Genomic DNA, 24,883 nt, shown 5'->3' on the forward strand with positions numbered 1-24,883 from the left:
GCCCAGACATGGCCTGGCACCGAACTTCTGGGTCTAACTCTGGCAGCGGTCAGGAAAACACTGATTACAGCCCGCTGAATATCAGGCCGAAAATTTAATTGAACTGAGTGGCAACAGAAGCAGATTTAGGGTAGGGGTAAATGGTTATGAGCCAAGCTCTAATTTTCAGTATTGGGCTCATAATTCTAAGCACACGAATAGCAGGCCCAAATTTAAGAGTCTAGCTTAAGAGCATAAATATTTGGAAGCTCAGCATAACAGATTTTTTTGTCATCGCTCTGTTCAATGTACTATGAGAAGCTGTAAATGGCTATGCTGTTTTCTTACGCCTAGACGTAAATAAACTGGTCAGAATGTTATTAAGTAAATTATGAGAAGATAACACTGTAAAGGTTATCTATTGCTTTTAGAAGGTATCTGGCATTTAGTCCTATTTGGCTTTAGTTGTATGTTCACATACATACATTTTTATCAATATACCCCCCTTTTACAAAACCAAGCAAGAGGTTTGTAGTGCCGGCCAATGCGCTGAATACTCTGCGCTGCTCTGATGCTCCTAGGAACTCTATGACTGTGAGAGCAGCGCAGAGTATTCAACGCACCAGACGGCGCAAAAACCCTCTTGCGTGGTTTTGTAAAAAGGGGGGGAGGGGGGAGGTTAAGGAAAAAGTTAACAACATGAGTTACTGTTAGGATCTGTTATTTTACTGTAGACCCCAGGGACCTGTGTTAAATAGTACAAGTTAGTAGTAAAATAACACATGTGGGAAGCCGAGATGTCCTGAAAGTGAGACTCTGCCCAGACCATGAGCAGGGACGGTTCCCGCGCTACCTGAGTGCTTTTGGTGCCCCCCCCTGATGATTGACATAGGCCACCGCCGTGGCATTGTCTGACAGAACCCTGACTGACTTGCCCGTCAAGAAGGAGTGGAAGGCTAACAGCTAGAGAATGACACGTGACAAAATTCATCACCGCTCCCGTCCCTGCGGATAACCATGGGAAATAATCCCATGTCATTTCAACCTCAGTCCTTCTATACCAGCATTCTTCAAAGCAAAGCTTGTGGGTCAGTGGTTGTGGCCATTCATACTCTGATTCTTATGTGAGCCAAGGATAATGAAGCCATTGTGACATCACTGATGTGATTGGCTCTTAGGCACTGGTGGAATGAGGCATTATGACATCACATTATCTGCTCTGGATACCAGAGACTGTCATTCTGTAGTGTCTGTTTCAACCTCAGTCCTTCTACACCAGCATTCTTCAAAGCAAAGCTTGTGGGTCAGTGGTTGTGGCCATTCATACTCTGATTCTTCCTTCTCTCCTTAAAGAATGACATGAAGATGATTTCCCGCGGTTATCTGCGGGGATGGAAACGGTGATGAATTTTGTCACCGTATCATTCTCTACTAACAGCGCCAGACGGATGGCCACGGTCTCCAGAACGCTGATCGACCAGGATGCCATTCTTAAGGACTATACCAGTCTACCAGATGCTAAAGAATAATACATTTTAACAGTAGCTCACATCAATAACTATGCCCTTTAACTTCATTTGATCACTTTTATATTAATACACATTTGCTATGTAATATTTTTTTTCTTTCTCAACAAAGAATAGTTCCAAGCACATTTTAGTCTTCGAGCCTTGGAAATACAGGAATGATTTTTGAGCATGAGAACTAAGCTGAGAAAACATTCATGCCAATGACCTTGACTGCGACATCTTCAGTCTCTGAGGAATATGGTTGCCTCCTTGATGACTGCTCATAGCTGTCCAGCTGATATCTCAGGGGCTGCTTCCTGTTTATTGCTTTGGTATGCTATATATAAAATAAGAATGAGAAATAAGGCATGAAAGAGTTCTCATAAGAGGCTCTCATGTAACTTCTTGGGGGAAAAAAGACTAAAATGTCTAGAATATACCCTTTTTGTGATGGTTCAGCTCACTCACACTCATTAAGCCCTACTTCCCTCCCCCCACCTATAAAATAAATGCCCACTAAACTATGCAATTCAATAGCTTCTGATTTTCAAACAAAGTTTATTTTACAAAAAGAAACCTGCCTGACAAAACAGAAAATGATGAGATTGTTCATGCAGAAGATCATGGATGGTAGCATATGAAAACTATAGTCTAATTTAATGGCTAAATAGTCCATCTCACAATTCTAACTTTTGCAATTCAAAATAGTTAATCCTTTTACCAAGGGTATTGTATTGCAATCCTAGAGGTTCCACAAACCAGTCTGGCTTTAGGATATCTCTACTTAAAATGCACTGTTGATAGCCTTTATTGACTTTTTAATGGGATAAAAGGGAACGCAGTTATTATAAGAACTAAGAAGGAGAAAGCACGATATAAGGGTGTTCATGAAGCATGTAATATTTTTATTGTAAAAGCTATTTAAATGTAATTGTCTGTTATATTATTGCTTCCAAAAAATAATGCCTCAGTTGATTTAGGTTGCCAGTGGAATATTGTGATAATAAGACAGTATGTTATTGTGTTACAGTTCCCCTTGACCCTGAAGAAAGTTTCCTCTTGTGAAACATGCATGTCGGGAGAGGTGAAGAATGGATAGCGTCACTATAAGCCAGAGCTAAGTGATGTTACATTAATTTTAAAGTATTCAAAAATAAGATTGATAATGAACAAAAAATAAAAAACACAAGAAAAAATTAATGAAAATATCAATAAATGTGTTAATAAAAGGTGGACCGACGAAGAGTATTAAGGCCAGGGGTATGTACCCTTATGGTGGTCTGAAGGTCCATACATTTGGATAAATATTTATATGGCGAGTCTATATGCAAAATAACTGTGACAACCACTATAACTTTTGTTATATTATTGAACACAATATATTTAAAATAAAACATTAGTACGGTAACTTCATTTATGATATTATTTAATAGGCATGAGATATACTTGCATACAGTGGAGGCAGTGAAGACAAATATCCCTCATGGCTATAGCCTGAAACCCTGACTGATTTGCAGCTTTTAACAACTGCAGGTGATACCCCTGCCCTATACTACAGTGCAATGAACAATTATGTATGATTAAAATAATCTGATTTGCTGTCTTAAACACAGAAACCATCTGTGATCCAACAATATAATTCTGAAATCATCTGCATCTCAGGTCAGGTACATTGCAAGCTCTTCTTAGTTGTCTAGTATTCCTGAATCCAAAAGAGTTGTTCACATTCAAATTAATTTTATGCAAATCATTCAAGGCTATTGTCTCCCTGTTGTGATGCTATGGATGGATATAACTCCGTTATGAGTTATTCATACAGGAGCTCTGGAATAATTGTCAGAGGTTTTAAAGAATTCTAATCATTACATTAATTTTTGAAAGCAGTTAAAGACCTGGATTTCAATAGGTCCCAATACCACCGCTTTAACAAGAGCAAAGATCTCCCCCATTTTTGCATATGCAAGAGGGAAAACTATAGGAGAAATTCTATCTTATAAATGACTGGATAGAGAAATGCAACAGAGCACAGGCAGTCACAAAACTAGTGAAAATTGCTAGTGGTGCTTATTGAGTTTATGTGGCCCAGACTAGAAAGATCCTCGATTGGACATACAATTTATTCTCGACGCAACACTTCCTGTTCTTCGGCATGTGATAACTTCAATATGTGATAACTTGCCCATACAAGCTAATGTATGTTGGGAGAAGCATTTATCCAAATAAAAATTTGTCTGAACAAACGTAAGTCTAAAATCCTGAGTGTTAATGAGCAAGCCCCTTTAGTATAACACTGGCAGATGTATAATCATTCTAAATCTGATATTTGGTGGAGGATTATAGACATCGTAAAAGGAGGATGGTCATTCTGATCAATTTTTAAATCGGAAAGAACAGCGCTGGATTTTCTTTTTAAACATGGTATCCCCATTTGGTTTGAATAGGGAAAGAGTGGATGATGTTAGTCTTGCTGGACTGTGGGATTGGTTGCCTCAATGTAAGTGGTATTAAGTTTCTCTTTCAAAAGAACACTGCGGCCATCTTTTACAAGCTGAGGAGCATAAAGTGTAGCTCAGGAAAAGTTGGTATGTGGCTTTTGTAAACAGCATTTTTTTGAGGGGGTTAAGAGTTTTGAAATTTCACTTGACTTCTTTAAATAAGATGACAACAAATTTTGCTCTGTTGTAGGAGACTCCCATGATTCAGCAAGATGTGAAACATGATTTCATGTTGGCGAGTTGATGTCTCATGTTTCTCAACACATCTTTTTAAACTAAGTGCTGTGACGTTTTCCACTTTATGGAAATTGATTAAGAAATGACTATAGTGCTGAGACTTAATGAAGAATGTGAAGCTGATCCAAGCAGGATCAATTGCTAAGTTTCTGTTGAAACTTCATGCTTCTGAAAGTTGCATAATTCAATGATAAATAGTCATTATAATATTCAGATATTATACACTTCACACATAGTTGTGGTTTTCAGCACACTAATGCTGATGCAATGGGCTCCTTTTATGAAGGTGCGCTAGCGTTTTTAGCGCACGCATTGGTTTAGCGCATGCTAGCCAAAAAATTACTGCCTGCTCAAGAGGAGGCGGTAGCGGCTAGCGCATGCGGCATTTTAGCGCACGCTATTCTGCACGTTAAGGCCCTAACACGCCTTCGTAAAAGGAACCCTATGTTACCCCACTTATGAAGGAAAACTGTAAGACCCAACGTAAACTTAAGGAGGGTTGTCCCAGCTACCAACCTCTCCCATTATCAGCTATAAAAAAAACATTCATATCAAAGTGACCATCCAAAGAGAAAAATACCAATCTACTATCCCCAAATCACAATGCCCCATCCCCTAAAATACCCAATCTCAACCTCACCCCAAATCCCCCACTACCTAAAACAAAAAATTCCTACTTACCATTTCCTCCAAATCCATAGATTTTCCACAAATGGGAGCAGACAATTCTTGACACCTTACCCACCCTCCCCACCAATTCCCTTCATAAAACATACCAATTAACCTCCCCTCCATCCCCAAGTACAAATAAACAATATAACAGTCACTGTCAATGTAAAAAAAACAAAATAAAAACCCAATGCTCTGCATTCTGCACATACTGGGACAGATTCTATAATTGGTACCTAAAAAAGATAGGTGCCTAAAGTTAGACTACTATTTCTTTTTTTTAAGTTCAATAAGTTTTATTGTTCTAATAGAAAGTACAAAAACAAAGTACAACATCATAGTACAATATCCAAGAGAAAAAGAGCGTGGAAGTGCAGGTAAAACAAAAATATTTGTACAGTAACAAATGGAGTAACATGTCAATAAATGCAATAATATGGGTACAGAAAAGAAAACATAGCATATCATAGAATGAAACAACCCAAATAGTCGAAAGACTAACTCAATTAGTGAGGTAGCAGGGAGATGTCCAGCAAGGGCTTTCAGATGCGTTCAAAGGAGACAAGGGATCTATTCTTATGGATTTTTTTCCTTAATTCTCAATTCAATTCATGAACTGTGGCTGTGCTTATTTATTCACTTTTTTATGAACTCTGTATGAAATTTTTTTTCAATTTGAGGGCCTTAGCATTAATCTTTTGACTATTTCACGACTTTTTAAAATATTTTTACATACTTTTTTGTTGCTGTCAAGTGATATTATCAAATTTCAACAAGAAGCAATGGAGTACAACAATTCTAGCATGAATTTTTTGTGAGCACTTTTGCACTTTGCACTTAATCATTTATTAGATATTGTGATGGTTCTTGGGAGTTTATTGATTTTGTATTTTTCTTACCCTTTCTCCATGGTGTGAATGTTTGATTATGATTTAAATGGGATTTTGATTAGACTGATAACATCAAAAAGGACTAAATGATGTATGGGGCAGTTCTCATTTAGACTTATATCTGGTGCTGGTCACCTATGTGTTACTGCCCGAGCCCATAATCCCTCATTTGTATGCTAAGGGCTCATACTGATGTCCATTATTTAAATAATTTTTGTAATTTTTGTGCATTTTTTCCTAGTTCAAACATCCTCCCTGAGGGATTTAGAGTGTTAGCCAATTATAGATTGGAAATGTAGAATGAGCCATGTATTTCTTTGTTTCGAGGAAATCATTGAATAATGATACATGTGAAGTTGTTCTGATGGAATATATTGATCATAAAAAGATATCTTTTGGACGAGAGATTTCAGATAAAATGTCATGTAAAAATTTCAGTTTAAAATTCTGTTTACCAGCATGGTTCCTTGGAACATTTTACATCCAAATTTATCCAGAGTGCTACCTTTTCTTCCAGGGGGATTACTGACATATGTCCTGGTACTGAATGACTTCCTCAAGGCAAACTCTGTGACCAAAGATTGATGTCATAATTGTGGTCTATCAGAGCCAAGACAGGATTGGATTCTATAGAGCAGCGATCTTCGCTAATTTTGAAGCAAAGGACGTTTGGAGTCCAAAAGGGCTTAAAGATAGTTGACAAATACCTTCCTACTTGGGGCCATAATGCCAATAACACTTCTCAACATTCATTCCTACCAGAACACCTGACCTTGGTCACACAATACAAATACAAGACCACAAACTAAAAGTCCTAATATACACAATTGAAAACCATGATGCCAGACTCTGAATACAGTACACCACCAGTGAAAGAGAGAGAAATATATTTCTTCCTGAACAGTGCAAAATAGAGACAGAAGATGTAAATGCTCAAAACTGACATATTTCAATCACTGATCTGAAAATAAAATCATTCTTTCCTAACTTTGCTGTCTAGTGATTTTATTTTTCTAATCATCTTTTCCCAGGCTCAGGCTCCATTTCCTTCTGTCTGTGCTCCTAACTGTTTCTAAGACCTTCTTATCCATTTGCTGTTTTTCTCGCCTTCACTTTCTGCCCTACATCCATTATTTTGGGAAGCGCAAGGTTTAAAACATGGTAACTTTTAGATTTCATTTTACACATTTTTAACATAAAATATTTTAAAAAGTAGAACATACCACTCCTGTATGTTTTCTGCAAGATTCAAAAGACTGAGCAGCATCCCCGTTTCTCCAGGTGTCATCACCAATCTCATCACTTATGAAGAATTCATTCAGCTTCTGGACACTTTAAGAAAAAAAAAAAAAAAATGTAACAAGGAGTTAATTCACATTATAAAAAGAATAATCCATATATGAGGAAATTCTATAACAGGGCACCAATATTTAGGTGCCATATTACCACTGGTAATCCTATTTTATAAGGACCCGTATGCACATCTATGAATACACAAAACACCCCCTGGCCTTGCCCTTCAACTGCAAACTGCCAAACGACATTCTTATTCCCACTTCGTACCAAGCCACTGGAATCAACTGCCCCGCAGATTAGATCCCTTGAAGGACTCCTCAACTTTAGGAAAGCAATAAAAAGCAGAAATTAGGTCCTTATCTGCTAATTTTCTTTAGTCCCTCCAGTCCGGCACAGAAATGGATGGTTTAAACTCCTCTGCCAGCAGGTGGAGACTGAGACACTGACTTTTGGCATCAGTACAAGTGGATTGTGCAGTCCCACTTACAATCAGTTTTTACGAATAGCCAAGCAGAAATCAACAAGGCTGATTCAGAACATATGACTCCACACTCACATGGAGATAAACCATAAGCCTAGCCCTAAGCTGACCAGGAAAACACTGTTGGATACTAATTAGAACAAGAACCTTCCCCAAACGTCCCACAGTTCGACACCTAAACCAGCCAAACCAAATGCTGCTGTTTTTGTAGGTCCCCCAACAATCAACAATCAACACCAGCAAACGAAACTGTACTCTTCACGAAAAACACAAAATAACACGGCAGGGTGGGGTTCTGTGGCAGTCTGGAGGGACTAAAAGAAAGAAAATTAGCAGTTCTTTATCGTCCCTCCAGACTGGCACAGAAAAGGATGGGACGTACCAAAGCAGTACCCATCATGGGTGGGGACCCTAAAAGGCCACCATTAGAATGTGCGCACTGAACATCACGTCTCAACGTGCCTGAACATCCACACAGTAGTGCCGCACAAAAAAATGGAGAGAAGACCAAACTGCAGCTTTACAGATATCCACCAGAGGTACAAGAGAAGACTCAGTCCAAGAAGCTGCCTGACCCCGAATGGAATGAGCTTTGAGAAATTCCGGAAAAGGTAGCTTTGGAAGAACCATCCCCCTTTAAAAGGACCCACTAAGATGACAAAAAGACGATCTACTTTCCAGAACTTCTGGATCCGCTGAACATAAGAATGAAGGACCCTACAGACATTCAATTTGTGCAAATGTCTCTGCTCCAAAGAGCCCTCCCAATTATCCAAGACCAGGAGGAATTGAAAAGATAAAACCACCTTCGGCAGAAAGGAGGGAACTGGCTGCAGCACGATTCACTCCTGAAAGAACTCCAGAAAAGGCAGCCTACAAGAGAAAGCCTGCAGTTCACACAAATGTCTTGCAGAAATAATGGCTACCAGGAAGACCACCTTAAAAGTAAAGTCCTTCAATGTACAGGAACTGAGAGGCTCAAACAAACGAGAACAGAGAGAATCAGATTGAGGTCTCAGGCAGGAACTGACGGCCTAACAGGCAGTCAAAGCAATTTCGCATCACATCTAGAGAAGAGGCCAATTGCCGACCATGCAAGAGACCGCAAAAGAAATACAGTGTGGCAATCTGCATCTTAAGAGAGGACCAGGAGAGGCCACACTCCAGGACATCCTACAGAAACTCCAAGATGTCAGGCAAAGCAGTGCAGAGAGGTTTAACACCCCGTGCGGAGCACCACTTCTCAAAGATATGGCAAACACGCACATAAGCTAGTCTGTATTTGTTTTATACATATTGGGCTTCTTTTACAAAGCCACGCAGCAAACATTCTGATGTCCATTAATTCTCTATGGATGTCACAGCGATTACCACAGCAGCAGCCGCTAGTACGGCTTTGTAAAAGGGAGGATATAATTGTTTATCTATATTTTATTTATATTAGGGTCCTGTTATTAAGGTACACTAACTGATTTAGCGCATGCTAAATCAGTTAGTGCACCTTAATAAAAGGACCCCCTTTTTTAATATATGAATCCTTGAATATTATTTATTTAAATTATATATTTATTTATTTGTTGGTACGCTATATTTACTTATATGATTTTATAATCTATTTTACCTTTGAATGTGGAATTTATATATTTTCGTATATGTATTCTGCTTTGTGGTACTATAGGTCCCCTGATGCAGCCTGCAGGGTAAAACTTAGTCAAGTCAGTCATAGTTTTTATGCCTTTTGCTGCTGCTGTTGCTAATAAATATTTTGGCTCATAGCCTGGACTTCTATCATCTGTTGTTTGATAAAATATGTGGGCACATATATAGATCACAGGCACATATTTGCACTTTTCTGGGAGCAAATTAACATTTTTGGGTGGGCATCTGTGTGCAATTGGGGCTGGTTCTGGGTTGGCTATTCTATAAAGGCACCACAAGAGCCAGCTCTGTGAGTGCTGTGGGTGCTTGAGCACCCCCAGTATTGAACAAATGTATCGACCGTGTCCAGGGAGAAGTAATTTTCATTGTGTTTAGCACCCCCCCCCCCTCACACCCAATAATTTAAAAAAGTTGGCTCCTATGAAAGACACAGATAATAGAACGAGACCTGGGTGTAATCATTAGCGAAGATATGAAGACTGCCACTCAAGTGGAGAAAGCTTCGGCCAAGGCTAGACAAATGCTGGGTTGCATCCGAAGAAGTTTTGTCAGCCGAAAGCCTGAAGTCATAATGCCGTTGTACAGGTCCATGGTGAGACATCATCTGGAGTACTGTGTTCAGTTTTGGAGGCCAAATTATCAAAAGGATGTGAAGAGAATGAAATTGGTTCAGTGAATGGCCACTAAGATGGTCTCAGGACTCAAGGATCTCCCATATGAAGAACAACTAAGCAGGATGCAGTTATATTCTCTTGAACAGCGCAGAGAGAGGGGAGACATGATAGAGACGTTCAAATTTCTTACAGGCCGTACCGAGGTGGAGGAAGATATCCTTTTTCTTACGGGTCCTACGACAACAAGAGGGCATCCGCTCAAGCTCAAGGGTGGGAGATTTCATGGTGACATCAGGAAGTACTTCTTAACCAAAAGCGTGGTTGACCATTGGAATGGCCATCCACGTCAGGTAGTTGAAGACAGCAACGTGCTCAACTTCAAGAAACAATGGGATAAACATATGGGTTCACTTCGGGGAATTGCTTAGAGGGAGTTTTTTATTTAAGGGGAGGGTTCTTTTAAGGGGAGGGTTCTTTTGAGTGGGCAGATGTGTTGGGCCGACGGCCCTTTTCTGCCGTCATACTCTATGTTTCTCTATGTTTCTTGTATTGCCTTGTCTAACAAAAAGCTTATAACTGCCCCAAGTGGAGTTAAATTTATTTAACAAATTTCTCAACTGCCTTTTACTAGGCGGTTTACAAATAGCAACATTAATAAAATAAGTAAAAACATACAAAAAACAGAATTGATCCAGTCGATATACATTTCAAATCCTTCAAAAAGAACAATTTATCCACAGTATCATGCTGTATAGCAATCCAGACCCAGAGAAAACAAGAATCATCATTCATTACAATGCTTTTATAAAGAGTGTAGTCTTAAGCATTTTCTTAAACTTCTGAATATCAGTGAGAGCTCTTTGTGGTCCAGTTAACTTGTTCCTCAGAGTTACTCCTTTGATGGAGAAAGCAGAAGCTCTCGTATTCTCAAAGTGTATCTTTGAGAAATCCTTACCTCAACGTTCTAAGTGGCCGGTAGATTGCCATAACTTGCGACAGATACCATGGAATCCCATGATAGATAACTTTGATCCCATGATAGATAACTTTGCACACAAGTACTTTAAAAATAATCCGTGAATGCACAGGTAGCCAGTGGAGTTTCCTCAACCAAGGTATTATGTGCTCAAACTTTCTAACACTACAAATTAGCCTTGCAGCAGCATTTTGTATCATTTGCAGGGCTTTACACTATACTGATGTAATCCCTATCACTATATGGAAGTCATATATCGACATCATTGATTTTAAACGTCTTAATAATCGCAAACGGAAAAAAGTAGCCTTAACTACAGGTAAAATTTGATCTTTCATGCTGAGGGTAGATTCCAACCAGATTCTTAAGATTTTCAATTTTTGTTGTATCGGTAGGATCTTGACAGAACCTTAATCTCTTTGGGCCATTTGTGGATCATCTTTTCTCTCAACCAACATAAGTTCTGATTTTGCAAGATTCAAAGCCAATTTATGTTTCATCATCCACTTGTTTACACTTTTCATACATCCAGACACTCTTTCACTCAACTCACTTTTCCAGTCTTGCATTGGAAAGAAAAACTGGATATCGTCAGCATAAATTCGATATGCTACTCCTATATTCTGGAGTCTCTCACCTAATGATGACATATACAGATTAAAGAGCAATACGTTAAGGGCCGAGCCTTGGGGTACACCTCTATTCATTGGCATACTATTAGATAGTTTACCGTTTCTTTGTACCTTAAACATACAGTCTTGAAAGTACGAAGAAAGCCATTGTAGTACAATTCCCCTACCCCCATATCCTTCAGAATCTGCAACAAGATATGGCTGTCCACTGTGTCAAAGGCAGATGGCACATCCAATGAAACAAAACAAACAGTATTGTTTTCATCCATCCATCTTTTAAATTGGTCTACAGTAGTCACAAGTAGTGTCTCGACATTATGGGCCTCTTTTACAAAGCCGCGCAAGCGGCTGCCTGCGCAGCAACAGCCCCGAAACCCATGGAGATTTAAAGGGCTTTGGGGCTGTTGCTGCGCGGCTTTGTAAAATAGACCATATGTCTTGTACGGAATCCAAATTGGTGACAATAAAAAATATTTTCTTTCTCAACAAATTCCTCTAGTTGATCTAGAACAGCCTTTTCTATGATCTTTCCTAAAAAAGGTAGAACAGAGATTGGTCTAAAGTTTGCCAGTTCCATATTATCCAATTGATGTAAGAGCACCTACTTATACCACAATGAGAATTTTTTTAAAAAAACTTTTTCAAAAAGAAGGAAGAAATCATCATGAGATCTGATGAGGAACAGAGAAGTGAGGAAAATTTACCATAAAAGGCATCAAAAGAACCTTGTACTCTAGTATTCTTGAAAAGTTTTAAAAGGCACTATTAATAGGCATACAAATATATATACAGTAAACCCCCGCTTAATTGCGTTTCAGAGTTCAAGCCCCAAGTCATTCATGGTTTTTTCCTCTGCAAATTTCCCCCAATTAATCGTGGTTTTTTCCTGTATTTTCTCAACAATAATTTATTTAGAACAATATAATGTACAGTAATTCTTATTTCTTATCTATTATTTCTTACTGTTGTTACAGAAACTTACTGATACTGTACTCCCAATCGCTGCCTTGTTTCTTCATGGTGGCAAAGAAGGTTGCAATTGCCATTGATGCCATTTGTATTAACTTAGAGAGCCCATACCATACTGTATAGGGATCCCATGCTTCAATCATTCCTTGAGAGCTAAATTTACATATATAAAATGTTTGGAAGCACAGTGGCCAATCAGGATGATTGAAAAGGTTTGAAAGTAGCCAGTCAGAGTGTAGCTATCTCGAGTGTTTCACGAACTGGTGAAAGCCCTAAGATGCCACCAAAATTCCCTGAACCTTCAAAGGCCTATGGCAATGAACCCAAGCATCAGAAGTGTAAGACACTCCAGAAGAAAGTTGAGCTGCTGGATATGCTCCGAGAACAAAAAAGTTACACTGCAGTAGCGCGCCATTATTGCATTAATGAAAGCACTGTACGCTACATAAAAAAGAATGAGGCAGCGATCAGGAGTACCATATTTAGGCATTTTAGGACCACATCCAATATTCGCGGTTTTTCAAAATTTGTGGGTGCTCCTGGAACGGAACCTCCACGAATTTCAGGGGAGTACTGTATATATATATATATATATATATATATATATATATATATATCACTCTGCTATAGGTTTAGGGGCACAAAAGAGCCTTAATAATCATAGAACATAAAAGGTAACATTCAGAAACAATTTACTATAGACATCAGGAAATAAAATTATGGTGGTGATGTTAATTTAGATATGGCTATTTATCTCTTAATTGCAGGACAAATGAAGACAGATTTTTCACATAATATTCTTTATTGATTCAGCAAAGTCAGAGTTTGGACTATTGCATTTACATCAATTGTTAATTCTGCTAAGAAAATGATTACTATTGCATACCTTACAATTGCCTTGACTGCAAATCTAACCACGGTGGAGAGCAGGAAAAGTGGAGTAACCAAGATATGAAACAACGACAAGGATGCAAAGGCCTTGGCTGGTGTTAATGATGTTGTGCTCACATAAGCATGGGTCACAAAGGTCTATCACAAACAAAAATATAAATATTAGGCACTTCAGATGCAGTTCGGCATATTTTCATATTCAGCTCTGTAAGAACTCATATTATATGCATCTGAATAATGCCCAAGCACATAAAGAGAACAAGCCTGCAAAAATCAAATAGAACATTTGCATTTATAATACTGCATATATTGGTCACTAGTAGTTTATAAATGAACACAGAGGGCCGGATTTTGTAAAGGGCACCTAAGTCATCAGGGGCCTAGAAAAAAGGCACCAGCCACATGTCAATTACACTTAGACGCCGTTTTAGAGAATCACACCTGATGGTGCCTATCAAAAAACTTAGGCGCTGGTACATTGCAGCCGCCTTAAGTTCTTTAAGACAATCGCACCTAACAGCGGCTTTGTCTGTCTCTGCCCCCCAAAATGCCCACTTAGGCGTTGGGCGCTGCTATGCACCATGCAATAGGCGCCGATCTTTTATAGAATCGGGTAGGCACCTATTGGTCAATATATTTTTTCATTTATGAGCTTATTAAAGCTTATAATTGAATATATTAAATGTGCTTTGGGTAATTAAGATAGGCACCTAACTTTAGACGCCTCTTATAGAATCTGGCCCAGAATATACTACATTATATTGCAGCTAAACCAGTTTGAATACTTCATTTATACTGCAATTTCAGAAAACCTCTAGATTAACAGAACAGTGATATCTACTGTAGATTAGTAAAATGTTTAAGCCATATGCTCTTATGGATATAAGCCAAGAAATTTTAACTGCTTGATCATGTATTTATGTTTAAGGTGCTCATTTTGGGGTCCTTTTACTAAACTGTGGTATGCACCAGCATGCGTTTATTATACATTAAAAAGGATTACTGAGGTATGTGCACTGGCTTCCTGTGGTAAAATGGGCAATGTGGGACAGATTCCATAAATGGCAACCCGATTGTAGGCAGCAGTAGGCGTCCTACTGCTGTCTAACCAGCCAATCAGGATGCACGTTTTTTTTGTTGTTTTTTTTAAACCCAAAAAAGAGGCAGGCTGCCTACACTGTAGGCATCTGTCGCAGGTGCAGGGAGACACGTTGGAACACTTAAGCTCGCTCAAGGCTGGGTGTGGGAGTGATTTCGCATTGAAGTGGCCCTAGGGGTCTCCCTAGGGCCACGATAGACAACTGAAATGTGGACGCGGCTATTGAGCTGATTACGGCAAGAAAATCTCACTCCACGATCAGCTGAGCGGCAAGGACGCACCCCCCGAGACCATCTGAGGCAGGATGGATGGCCAATCTTTCCTGATGCCACCCCTGAAACAACCCATTGACTGTCCGCAGCAGGAGGGATGCCCAAACCCTCCTGCTGCCATTCTCAACCCCCCCACTCAAAGTCCCTCGTCAGGAACATAAAAACATAAGAATTGCTGCTGCTGGGTCAGACCAATGGTCCATTATGCCCAGCAGTCTGCTCCCGCAGCGGCCCCTAGGTCAAAGACCAGTGCCCTAACCGAGACCAGCCCTACCTGCGTATGATCTGGTTCAGCAGGAACTTGTCTAACTTTGTCTTGAATCCCTGGAGGGTGTTTTCCCCTATAACAGCCTACGGAAGAGCGTTCTAGATTTCTACCACTCTCTGGGTGAAGAAGAACTTCCTTACATTTGTACGGAATCTATCCCCTTTCAACTTTAGAGAGTGCTCTCTTGTTCTCCCTACCCTGGAGAGGGTGAACAACCTGTCCTTATCTACTAAGTCTATTCCCTTCATTACCTTGAATGTTTCGATCATGTCCCCTCTCAATCTCCTCTGTTCGAGGGAGAAGAGGCCCAGTTTCTTTAATCTTACGCTGTACGGCAGCTCCTCCAGCCCCTTAACCATCTTAGTCGCTCTTCTCTGGACCCTTTCGAGTAGTACCATGTCCTTCTTCATGTACGGCAACCAGTGCTGGATGCAGTATTCCAGGTGAGGGTGCACCATGGCCCGGTACAGCGGCATGATAACCTTCTCTGATCTGTTTGTGATTCCCTTCTTTATCATTCCTAGCATTCTGTTTGCCCTTTTTGTCGCCGCCGCACATTGGATGGATGGATTCATCGACTTGTTGATCAGAACTCCCAAGTCCCTTTCCTGGAAGGTCTCTCCAAGTACCGCACCAGACATCCTGTATTCGTGCATGAGATTTTTGTTACTGACATGCATCACTTTACACTTATCCACGTTGAACCTCATCTGCCATGTTGATGCCCATTCCTCGAGCCTGATTATGTCACATTGCAGATTTTCACAATCCCCCTGCGTCTTCACTACTCTGAATAACTTCGTATCATCCGCAAATTTAATCACCTCGCTCGTCGTACCTATGTCCAGATCGTTTATAAAGATATTAAAGAGCATGGGTCCATGCACCGAGCCCTGCGGCACCCCATTGGTGACACTCTTCCAGTCCGAGTATTGTCCATTTACCCCCACTCTCTGTTTCCTATGCTCCAGCCAGTTTTTAATCCATGTGAGTGTTTCACCCTCGATTCCATGGCTCGCAATTTTCCGAAGTAGTCGTTCATGCGGAACCTTGTCGAACGCCTTCTGAAAATCTAAATATACAATGTCGACCAGATCGCCCTTGTCCATCTGTTTACTCCCTCAAAGAAGTGCAGCAAGTTCGTCAAACACTATCTGCCTTTGCTAAAACTGTGCTGACTGGTCCTCATCAGCCCGTGTCCGTCAAGGTGATCAATGAAGGATGCCCACTCCCTCCTACCGAAACCCCCAAAACAGCACCCCCTAACCATGATAGGCAGGAGGGATGCCCCGAATCTATGACCCCCCAGCCCACAACCCTGGCACCCCCATCCCAGGCCAGCCAGAGGGATGTCTACTCTCTCTGGCTGGCAAGCCCGCCTTTATACAATGGTATGCCTTCCCCTTCCCGATGCATCCCACCACCCACAGACACACCGTGCAGACGCCTGGCAGAGAAACGCAGTTTGGCTCTGATCCCAGGAACACCACCACAGAGCTGTGCAGTCTGCACTTGACCCACTAGCGGACGAACCTGTTATGAGCCAGCTACCAAAGGGAAAAATCTATGGAGCCACGATCTAAAGTGTAGGCTGTCCAGAGGGAGCACTGCCAAGTAGCCAACCCCCTGAAAGCAGACTTTTTCCAAAGATCTGCGATCTTCCACATTTAGAGCTGTCCCCACAGGGAACCTCTGCAGCACGAAGGCGAAAACCGTAAACAAAAATACTGAATTTAAATGAAAATAAACACAAGCAGAATAGACAAGGTCCTACAGTCTGGTTTGTAGAAAAGAAACTGTTTCTTGAGGGGATAGTGCTGAGGTAAGAGGGGTGGAGCTTACGTCTCTGAAATATGAGACTTCCTACAAGTCCTGGCGGGTACAGGAAAATAACCCATCAGTCCCGGAATAAAGTGGGATTGTACAAGTTCAGAAGTGCTTGAATGAGTGCAAGCAATAGTATTATAGTGGCCAAAACACAGCCCTTAGGCATCGCACAATTAAAAGTATGTAAGAGTGTATTTATTTCCCTAACACTGTATACTTTCTACTGTTAGATACCAAAAAGACTGATGGCATGAAGCCTATGAAGTAATAATCCATAAACTACTAAATCAAAGGTTAATGACAAATCTAATGATACTAAAAAATCTGTTTTTCTTGGTCAATAATTCTATAATAGGGGTCAATATTCAGACCACTTTAGGCAGCCCAGTTAAATCCCACGGCTGGCAGTGAGCCTGGATTTTCAATGCTGGTTCATTTTCAGTAACTTGCATTCAATATCCGGGGTATTTTTTGGCTCGTGCCAACTTAATTGGCTAAGTCAATATTCAGTGCTAGTCAGTTAAGTTAATAGCTGCCAAAGATAGGCCTGCTATTTACATGGCTCCATTTGGTCACTAAAAACTTAGCCAGTCAGCACTTGAATATTCGCAGTATAGCCACTAGCCACTAACATTACATTACATTACATTACATTAGTGACTTCTATTCCGCCTGTACCTTGCAGTTCTAAGCGGATTACAGTGTAAGATAGCTGGATATTTCCAGGAAGTTACAAATAACAGTATAAGGTAGCTGGACATTTCCAGGAAATTACAATTTACAGTATAAGAAAGCTGGACAATGCCAAGAAGATGCCATTTAGGGGATGATTACACAGTAGATGCAGGGGACGCTTATATAGTGGATGCAAGGGAATTACAGAATAAGAGTGTTGAATAAAAGGGGAGGGGGACATTTAGGATCACTAGGAGGGAAGAAGAGGTTACGGGTTGGTTTCGTGATAGGGTCAGAGGGGGGATACAAGTAGAGGGGGAGGTTAGTTGGTAGTTTGTGTGGAAGGCGGAAGAGGCGAGGGGGAGGAATAAGGAGGTAGTATAGTTTTTTTGAAAAGCAGAGTTTTGATTTCTTTTTGGAATGATTTAAAGTCACTTGTAGTTGTCAGCAGGTTGAGGATGGAGGGGTCCAGCTTCGCTGCCTGTATCGCCAGGCTAAATATCGGTAGATAGCTAGTCAAATGCTATTTAATCGGCCAGAAGTTATTCCTGGCTGGTTAAATAGTGCTGAATATCGGGGGGGGGGGAGCGGGGGGATAGAATTCTATAACTGTACACTTAAGCATGTAAATAGCAATAGTGCAACCAAACACTATTCTATAATTATACACTAAAATAACTTAGAATATAATTCTAAAGCAGGGATAGGGAACTCCGGTCCTCGAGAGCCGTATTCTAGTCGGGTTTTCAGGATTTCCCCAATAAATATGCATTGAAAGCAGTGCATGCAAATAGATCTCATGCATATTCATTGGGGAAATCCTGAAAACCCAACTGGAATACGGCTCTTGAGGACCGGAGTTCCCTACCCCTGTTCTAAAGGGATATTCACAGGATCAACATTTACAAGCTTAAATCATGGAATAATATAAATTACATACATAAATGTTGCACTTAGATGCCAGCATTTATGCTAGCCATAAACTAGCCATAGCGTAGGATCATTTGTGCCACATTAAGAAGTAACCAATTGTTGAGCTGAACGCAGGCTGTTTGTTCTCTAAGGTTTCCTAGAAACGTTGTGGGGGAGGAGAGGAGAAGGAGTAAATATTCCGCCAGAGGCAGTGAGCTTGAATATTCTTTTTTTTTTTTGTTAATTTATTTTTTATAAGTTTAATCAAAATTTACAATCATTTAAACTCAGTTAAGAAACATGAATCAATTAATTACTACTACTATTAATTATTTCTAAAGCGCTACCAGAGACGTACACAGCACTGTACAGAGTCACAAAGAAGACAGTCCCTGCTCAAAAGAGCTTACAATCTAAACAGACAAGACAATTACAAGGAAATAAGTAATTTTATCAAAAACAAGAAAAACAGGAAAAATATTTGCACCTCTTTGGGTCACAATTAAAGATGGGGGGTTATTAATTAACAGGAGAATTAAAGAATATGTTACCAAGAAAAAGCATTATAGACTAAAATTATCACGCACCATTCAAATGTCACAGTTTAGATGTTTCACTGACTCCAGTGATCTTCTTCATGTCCAGGAAGATCTTTAGATGTTGTGGTTCAAAGAAAACATATCAACCTCAAGTATTTTATAACATATTTACATGGATAGGCCAATAAGAAGGAAACATAGAAACATGATGGCATATAAAGACCAAATGGCCCATCCCGTCTGCCCATCTATAGAAACCATTATCTCTTCCTCTCTCTAAGAGATCCCACGTGCCTATCCCAGGCTTTCTTGAAATCAGAAACAGTCTCTGTCTCCACCACCTCTACTGGGCTGGGCATCTACCACCTTTTCTATAAAAAAGTATTTCCTTAGATTACTCCGGAGCCTATCACCTCTTAACTTCATCCTAAGCCCTCTCATTCCTCTCTTTCAAATGAATGACTCAACTCTTGCGCATTTATGCCACGTAGATATTAACACTGGGACTCATACATCAGCCATTCAAAATACATTACCCATTTTAATAATAACCATAACAGTGTTCACTTGGGCAAATATTGGCCGCAGCTTTATTTCATATTATTTTCAAACATTAATTTTCAAAACTTTATAAACATAACCAAACTTCACACTTAACCATTTAAGATTTACCTCCAAGAGCTAATCGGTATCGACACTAGCTCCCTTATCCCAACTTTCCCTTAACTCCTGGTGACTTATGGTGTCGTCAAGCCAACTCAACTCGTGGCGGTGTCACCCACGAGGACATATTTACCATTCACCCTAATAGTTCTTCCAATTCAATCTGCCTCTAATAAAGGCTCTGCCCCTTAGGCCCCTAAACCTACTAGCTGTGACCATCATCCCCCAAATTCCCTAAACCCTCCATCTTACCACCCCTCACCTACATACTTTCCGTAGCAATGGGAGAAAGGGAAACTCAAATCCCTTTACTCTCCTCCCTCTCTCTATCATCCGTGCTGTCTTATTTTTGCCCGCCAATTTTCTATTTTCCTTTCCCCTCTATAACTCCGCCCCTTTTTCCTATTTCCCCCAATCCCACCCTCTTACCTCCTCCCATCCAATCATTCCCTTGTAACTATCCCCCTCTCACTCCTACTTTCCCCTCCCCACTATTCCAACCCCCTTTTTAATTAAAGTGCTGGCCTTGATGTCACCCACTGTTATCGGCCACTCAAATTAGCTGTGTGGCCTTTTTTAAATGCTTCTATCAAGGGAAGAGTGTGGCGCAGTGGTTAAAGCTACAGCCTCAGCACCCTGAGGTTGTGGGTTCAAACCCACGCTGCTCCTTGTGACCCTGAGCAAGTCACTTAATCCCCCCATTGCCCCAGGTACATTAGATAGGCTGTGAGCCCATGAGGACAGACAGAGACAAATGCTTGAGTACCTTAATAAATGCATGTAAACCGTTCTGAGCTCCCCTGGGAGAATGGTATAGAAATTGAATAAATTAAAAAAAAAAAAAAAATCTCCCCTCTTCCGCATTTCCTCCAAAGTATACAGATTTAAATCTGTCTCCATACGCCTTATCACGAAGACCACAAACCATTTTAGTAGCCTTCCTCTGGACCAACTCCATCCTTTTTATATCTTTTTGAAGGTGCGGCTTCCAGAATTGTACACAATATTCTAAATGAGGTCTCACCAAAGTCTTATACAGGGGCATCATAACCTCCTTTTTCCTACTGGCCATACCTCTCCCTATGCACCCTAGCATCCTTCTAGCTTTCGGCTTCACCTTTTCAACCTGTTTGGCCACCTTAAGATCATCATATACAATCATACCCAAGTCACGCTCTTCTGTCATGCACATAAGCTCTTCACCCCCTAAACTGTACCATTCCCTCGGGTTTTTGCAGACAAAATGCATCACCTTGTATTTGTTAGAATTAAATTTTAGCTGCCAAATTTTAGACCATTCTTCAAGCTTTGCCAAGTTTTTCTTCATGTTATTCACACCATCCTGGGTGTCTACTCTATTGCAGATTTTGGTATCATCCACAAAGAGGCAAATGTTACCTGACAGCCCTACAGCAATATCGTTTATAAAAATGTTTAAAAAAAACAGGCCCAAGAACACAACCTTCAGGCACACCACTGGTAACATCCCTTTCCTCAGAATGATCTCTATTGATCACTACCCTCTATCGCCTTCCACTCAATCAGTTCTTAACCCAGCCCAACACTTTGGGACTCATCCCGAGGGCACTGTCAAAGGCTTTGTTAAAATCTAAATACACCACATCTAGCGCACATCCTCTATCCAATTCTCTGGTCACCCAGTCAAAGAAATTGATCAGATTTGTCTGACAAGACCTACCTCTAGTGAATTCATGTTGCCTCTGGTCCTACAAATCCACAGGATTCCAGAAACTTCACCATTCTCTGTTTTAAAAATATTTCCATTAATTTGCTTACCACAGAAGTCAGACTTATTGACCTGTAATTTCCTGCTTCTGCCTAACTTCCACCTTTGTGGAGAAGGACCACATCCGCTCTTCTCCAGTCCTCTGGTATCACTCCCGACTCTAGAGACTCATTGAAAAGTTCAGTCAGCAGAGCCACTAGAACTTCCCTAAGTTCCTTCAGCACCCTTGGATATCCACCATCCGGCCCCATCGCTTTGTCTACCTTTAGTTTAGCTAGCTCCTCATGAACACAACCCTCTGAAAATCGATGAGGGTCTACCACTCCTCCATCCCTATTCATGTTTGCCTTCTGTGGTCCCGCTCCCAGCGCTTCAGCCATGAATACAGAATAGAAATATTTGTTAAGCAAGTCATCCTTTTCTTTATCAGCTTCTACATATTTCTCCCCTTCACCTTTGAGTCTCACAATGCCACTTTTGCACTTCTTCCTATCACTAATATATCTAAAAATGTCTTGTCTCCCCGTTTCACCGTGTCACTTATTTTTTTTACCATTTGCATCTTTACTTTCCTGACTACATGGCCAACCTCTCTTAACTTTTTCAGATATTTTTGCCTAACTTCCTCTTTCTGTGATCTTTTGTAGTTTATGAAAACTAACCTCTTATTTCTTACCTTCTCAGCTGCTAATTTTGAGAATAAAAGCAACCTTTTTTCCCTCTTACTTCTGCTTACTTGCCTCACAAAAAGGTCTCTCTCTCTCTTAAAGCCAAAAATAGTTTCTTTCTGTCTTTTGAAGATTTTGTTACATCAAGATAAATCTAAATTTTTTGACCGCAAAACTGTAATTGTGAGTTATGAAAAACTGTTTGAGAACCAAATTGAGATCATTTTTAAACATAAATATACAAGAAGCATAGATCTATAATCGATCTCAGATAATGAGTCCTCCAATGCAGCCAACAAATCCTGTAGCACATTGTCATTCAATTGAGTCTGAATTCCAATTCCTGAAGGTAACCCAGATTTTTTTTATGAAATAGGCAAATAATATACCTTGTTCAATTGAAGGAATATTACGAGGGGCTGCTGAAAAGTTTTCAGCCCAACCAAAAAGAGAATGATGTGGAGTCAAGAAACTTACAAGTTATTCCACACTTTTCTTTATACTTTTCAAGAAAAATGTGGAATAACTTGTAAGTTTCCACATCATTGTAAGGCTCCACATCAATCTCTTCTTGACTGGGCAAGCAGTCACTTCTCCCATGTCTGTTTCAACAGCAAACTATGGACTTTTCCTTCAGGAACTTGTACAAACCTTTTTTAAAACCAGCTACATTAATCGCTCTTACCACATCCTCTGGCAACGCATTCCAGAGCTTAACTATTCTCCTAGTGAAAAAATATTTCCTCCTGTTGGTTTTAAAAGTATTACTCTGTAACTTCAGTGACTGTCCCCTAGTCTATGTAAATCTCGATGCAGTAAAAAATCGATTCACTTGTACCCGTTCTACACCACTCAGGATTTTGTAGACTTCAATCACATCTCCTCTCAGCCATCTCTTTTCGAAGCTGAAGAGCCCTCTTTAGTCTTTCCTCATATGAGAAGAGTTCCATCCCCTTTATCATCTTGGTCGCTCTTCTTTGAACTTTTTCTAGTGTCATTAGTTAGGGACTAAATTATAGAAAAGCGCCAATCTGAACCTAACTTTAGATGTTGGACTTGCACAAAGTTAGGTGTGGCCTGCACACTATGCTAGTACTCTATAAAGATCAGGTACCTTTTAAAGAATAAGGGCTCAGTGTGGATCTTTTTGGTGGCTAACATTCGGCACTATATATAGAATTCCCCCCAGAACATTTATGGGTTCTCATTTTAAAGGTTGCCATCTCCCTCATCTGAATAAGCAGCTCCTCCTCTTTCATGCAGCATTCTTTTTTTGTTGTTGTTACCAGAACTACAAGGGTGCTTCAAAAAGTTTCCACAGTTTCATATTTTCGTGGGAAATGGTTGGGGCGGGAGAAGTAGTAAGAGGGCATGTCATAGTAGGACTCTGGAAAAAATATATTGCAAAACAGGGTGATTATGTGGAAAAGTGATGTAATTTGCTTTTGAGATATGTTATAAATAGTGTTTATAAAAAATAAAAGTGCAGAAACTTTCTGAAGATCCCTCATATGAAGAACTCGTAATACCATTTGCACAAAATTTCTGTAGCTCACTGCATTCATTTATCAAACATAGGCAACAATATAACCATAGGGGTTATTTTTTTATATATATATTTTGCTGGAAAAATACAAAAACATAACTGAGGTATTTTGTGATTTTACTTATTGAAAACGTTAACATTAAAAATAGTAAAATAATGAAAACTCTCTTACTGCAAGAACAGCTGCAATTGGGATAGCCGCATTCATAAAAACTGTAGAGAAAAATAAGGAAACAGGGCTGATTATATTTCAACTACAAAATATTTTTATATTCAATATTCCCACTAAGCAACTGGAAGCTGCACAACAGTCCTCCATCAAGATTCCTGTCAGTGAGGGGGGAGGGGAGGTACTAAAATATTTTACTTTCAATTGCAAGAGACAGGCAGGACAGGTATGAAATTTTAGCACCATTCCTCACTGGCAGGAATGCTAGTGGAGGACTCCTGAGCTGCTTCCATCTGCTTAGCAAGAACTTGCTTACATTAATACTTGGCTAAGATAATCTTCTATATAAGCAAAGAAAATGAACCTAATGTATATTGTAAAATGTGTACATTGAAGAATAGTCAGAAAATGCATTTACCGTATAATACAAAATTAGAGAAATTGTGGTAATATCCAAATCTGTGTTATATATGTACCCGTCAATATTCAGTTGGCAGCAGTCAGCATTTATGTGCTGACTGTGGATTAGTGCTGCCCGATTAACGATTCAAATCGGTTCACCGATTCACTTCGGGTGAATCGATTTGAATCGATTCAAAACAAAAAAAAATTGGCTTCCCGATTCTGATCCACCCCCCTACAGCAGGAGCGGCAGCGCTGCTCTTGCTGGCCGGTCGCTGCCGCATCTGCTTTAGAGGACGAGGAGGGAGGGTCAGTCAGGAAGTGCTACTGTCGGCTTCCCCCCTGGCCTCCCCAAAGGACTGCGCATCCCCCCACCCCCCGGGAAGGCCTCCATGTTCCCCCTGGCCTCCCCGCACCATTTACCTTATAGTTTCAGCCTGCAGCGAAGATCGCGGTTACAGCGTCTTTGCAAAATGCTTTGAGTTGTTTCCTCCGCCGCAATCCTGCCTCTGACGTCAGAGGAGGGACGGGACCGCAGCAGAGGTAACAGCTCAAAGCACTTTGCAAAGACGCTGTAACCGCGATCTTCGCTGCAGGCTGAAACTATAAGGTAAACGGTGCAGGGAGGCCAGGGGGAACATGGAGGCCTTCTGAGGAGGGGGTTGTGCAGTCCTTCAGGAGGGGCAGTCCTTCGGGGGCAGGCCTTCAAGGGGGGAACAGGCCTTTAAGGGGGGAACAGGCCTTCAAGGGGGGTGCAGACTTTTAAGGGGGGCACAGGCTTTCAAAGGGGGGACAGGCCA

At 40.5% G+C, this 24,883-nt stretch overlaps 1 protein-coding gene across 1 annotated transcript in view; it reads right to left on the reverse strand.

The window, feature by feature from the left end:
• The window catches only part of ABCC9 (ATP binding cassette subfamily C member 9), a 343,621-nt gene that overhangs the window by 155,833 nt on the left and 162,905 nt on the right, over window positions 1-24,883 (reverse strand). The window contains 4 exon segments of the mRNA XM_033952235.1: window positions 1,714-1,824; window positions 7,002-7,110; window positions 13,292-13,434; window positions 23,685-23,725. Coding sequence (XP_033808126.1) covers window positions 1,714-1,824; window positions 7,002-7,110; window positions 13,292-13,434; window positions 23,685-23,725 — 404 coding nt within the window.

This window comes from Geotrypetes seraphini, chromosome 7 (genome assembly GCF_902459505.1).
Source record: "Geotrypetes seraphini chromosome 7, aGeoSer1.1, whole genome shotgun sequence".
NCBI lineage: Eukaryota > Metazoa > Chordata > Amphibia > Gymnophiona > Dermophiidae > Geotrypetes > Geotrypetes seraphini.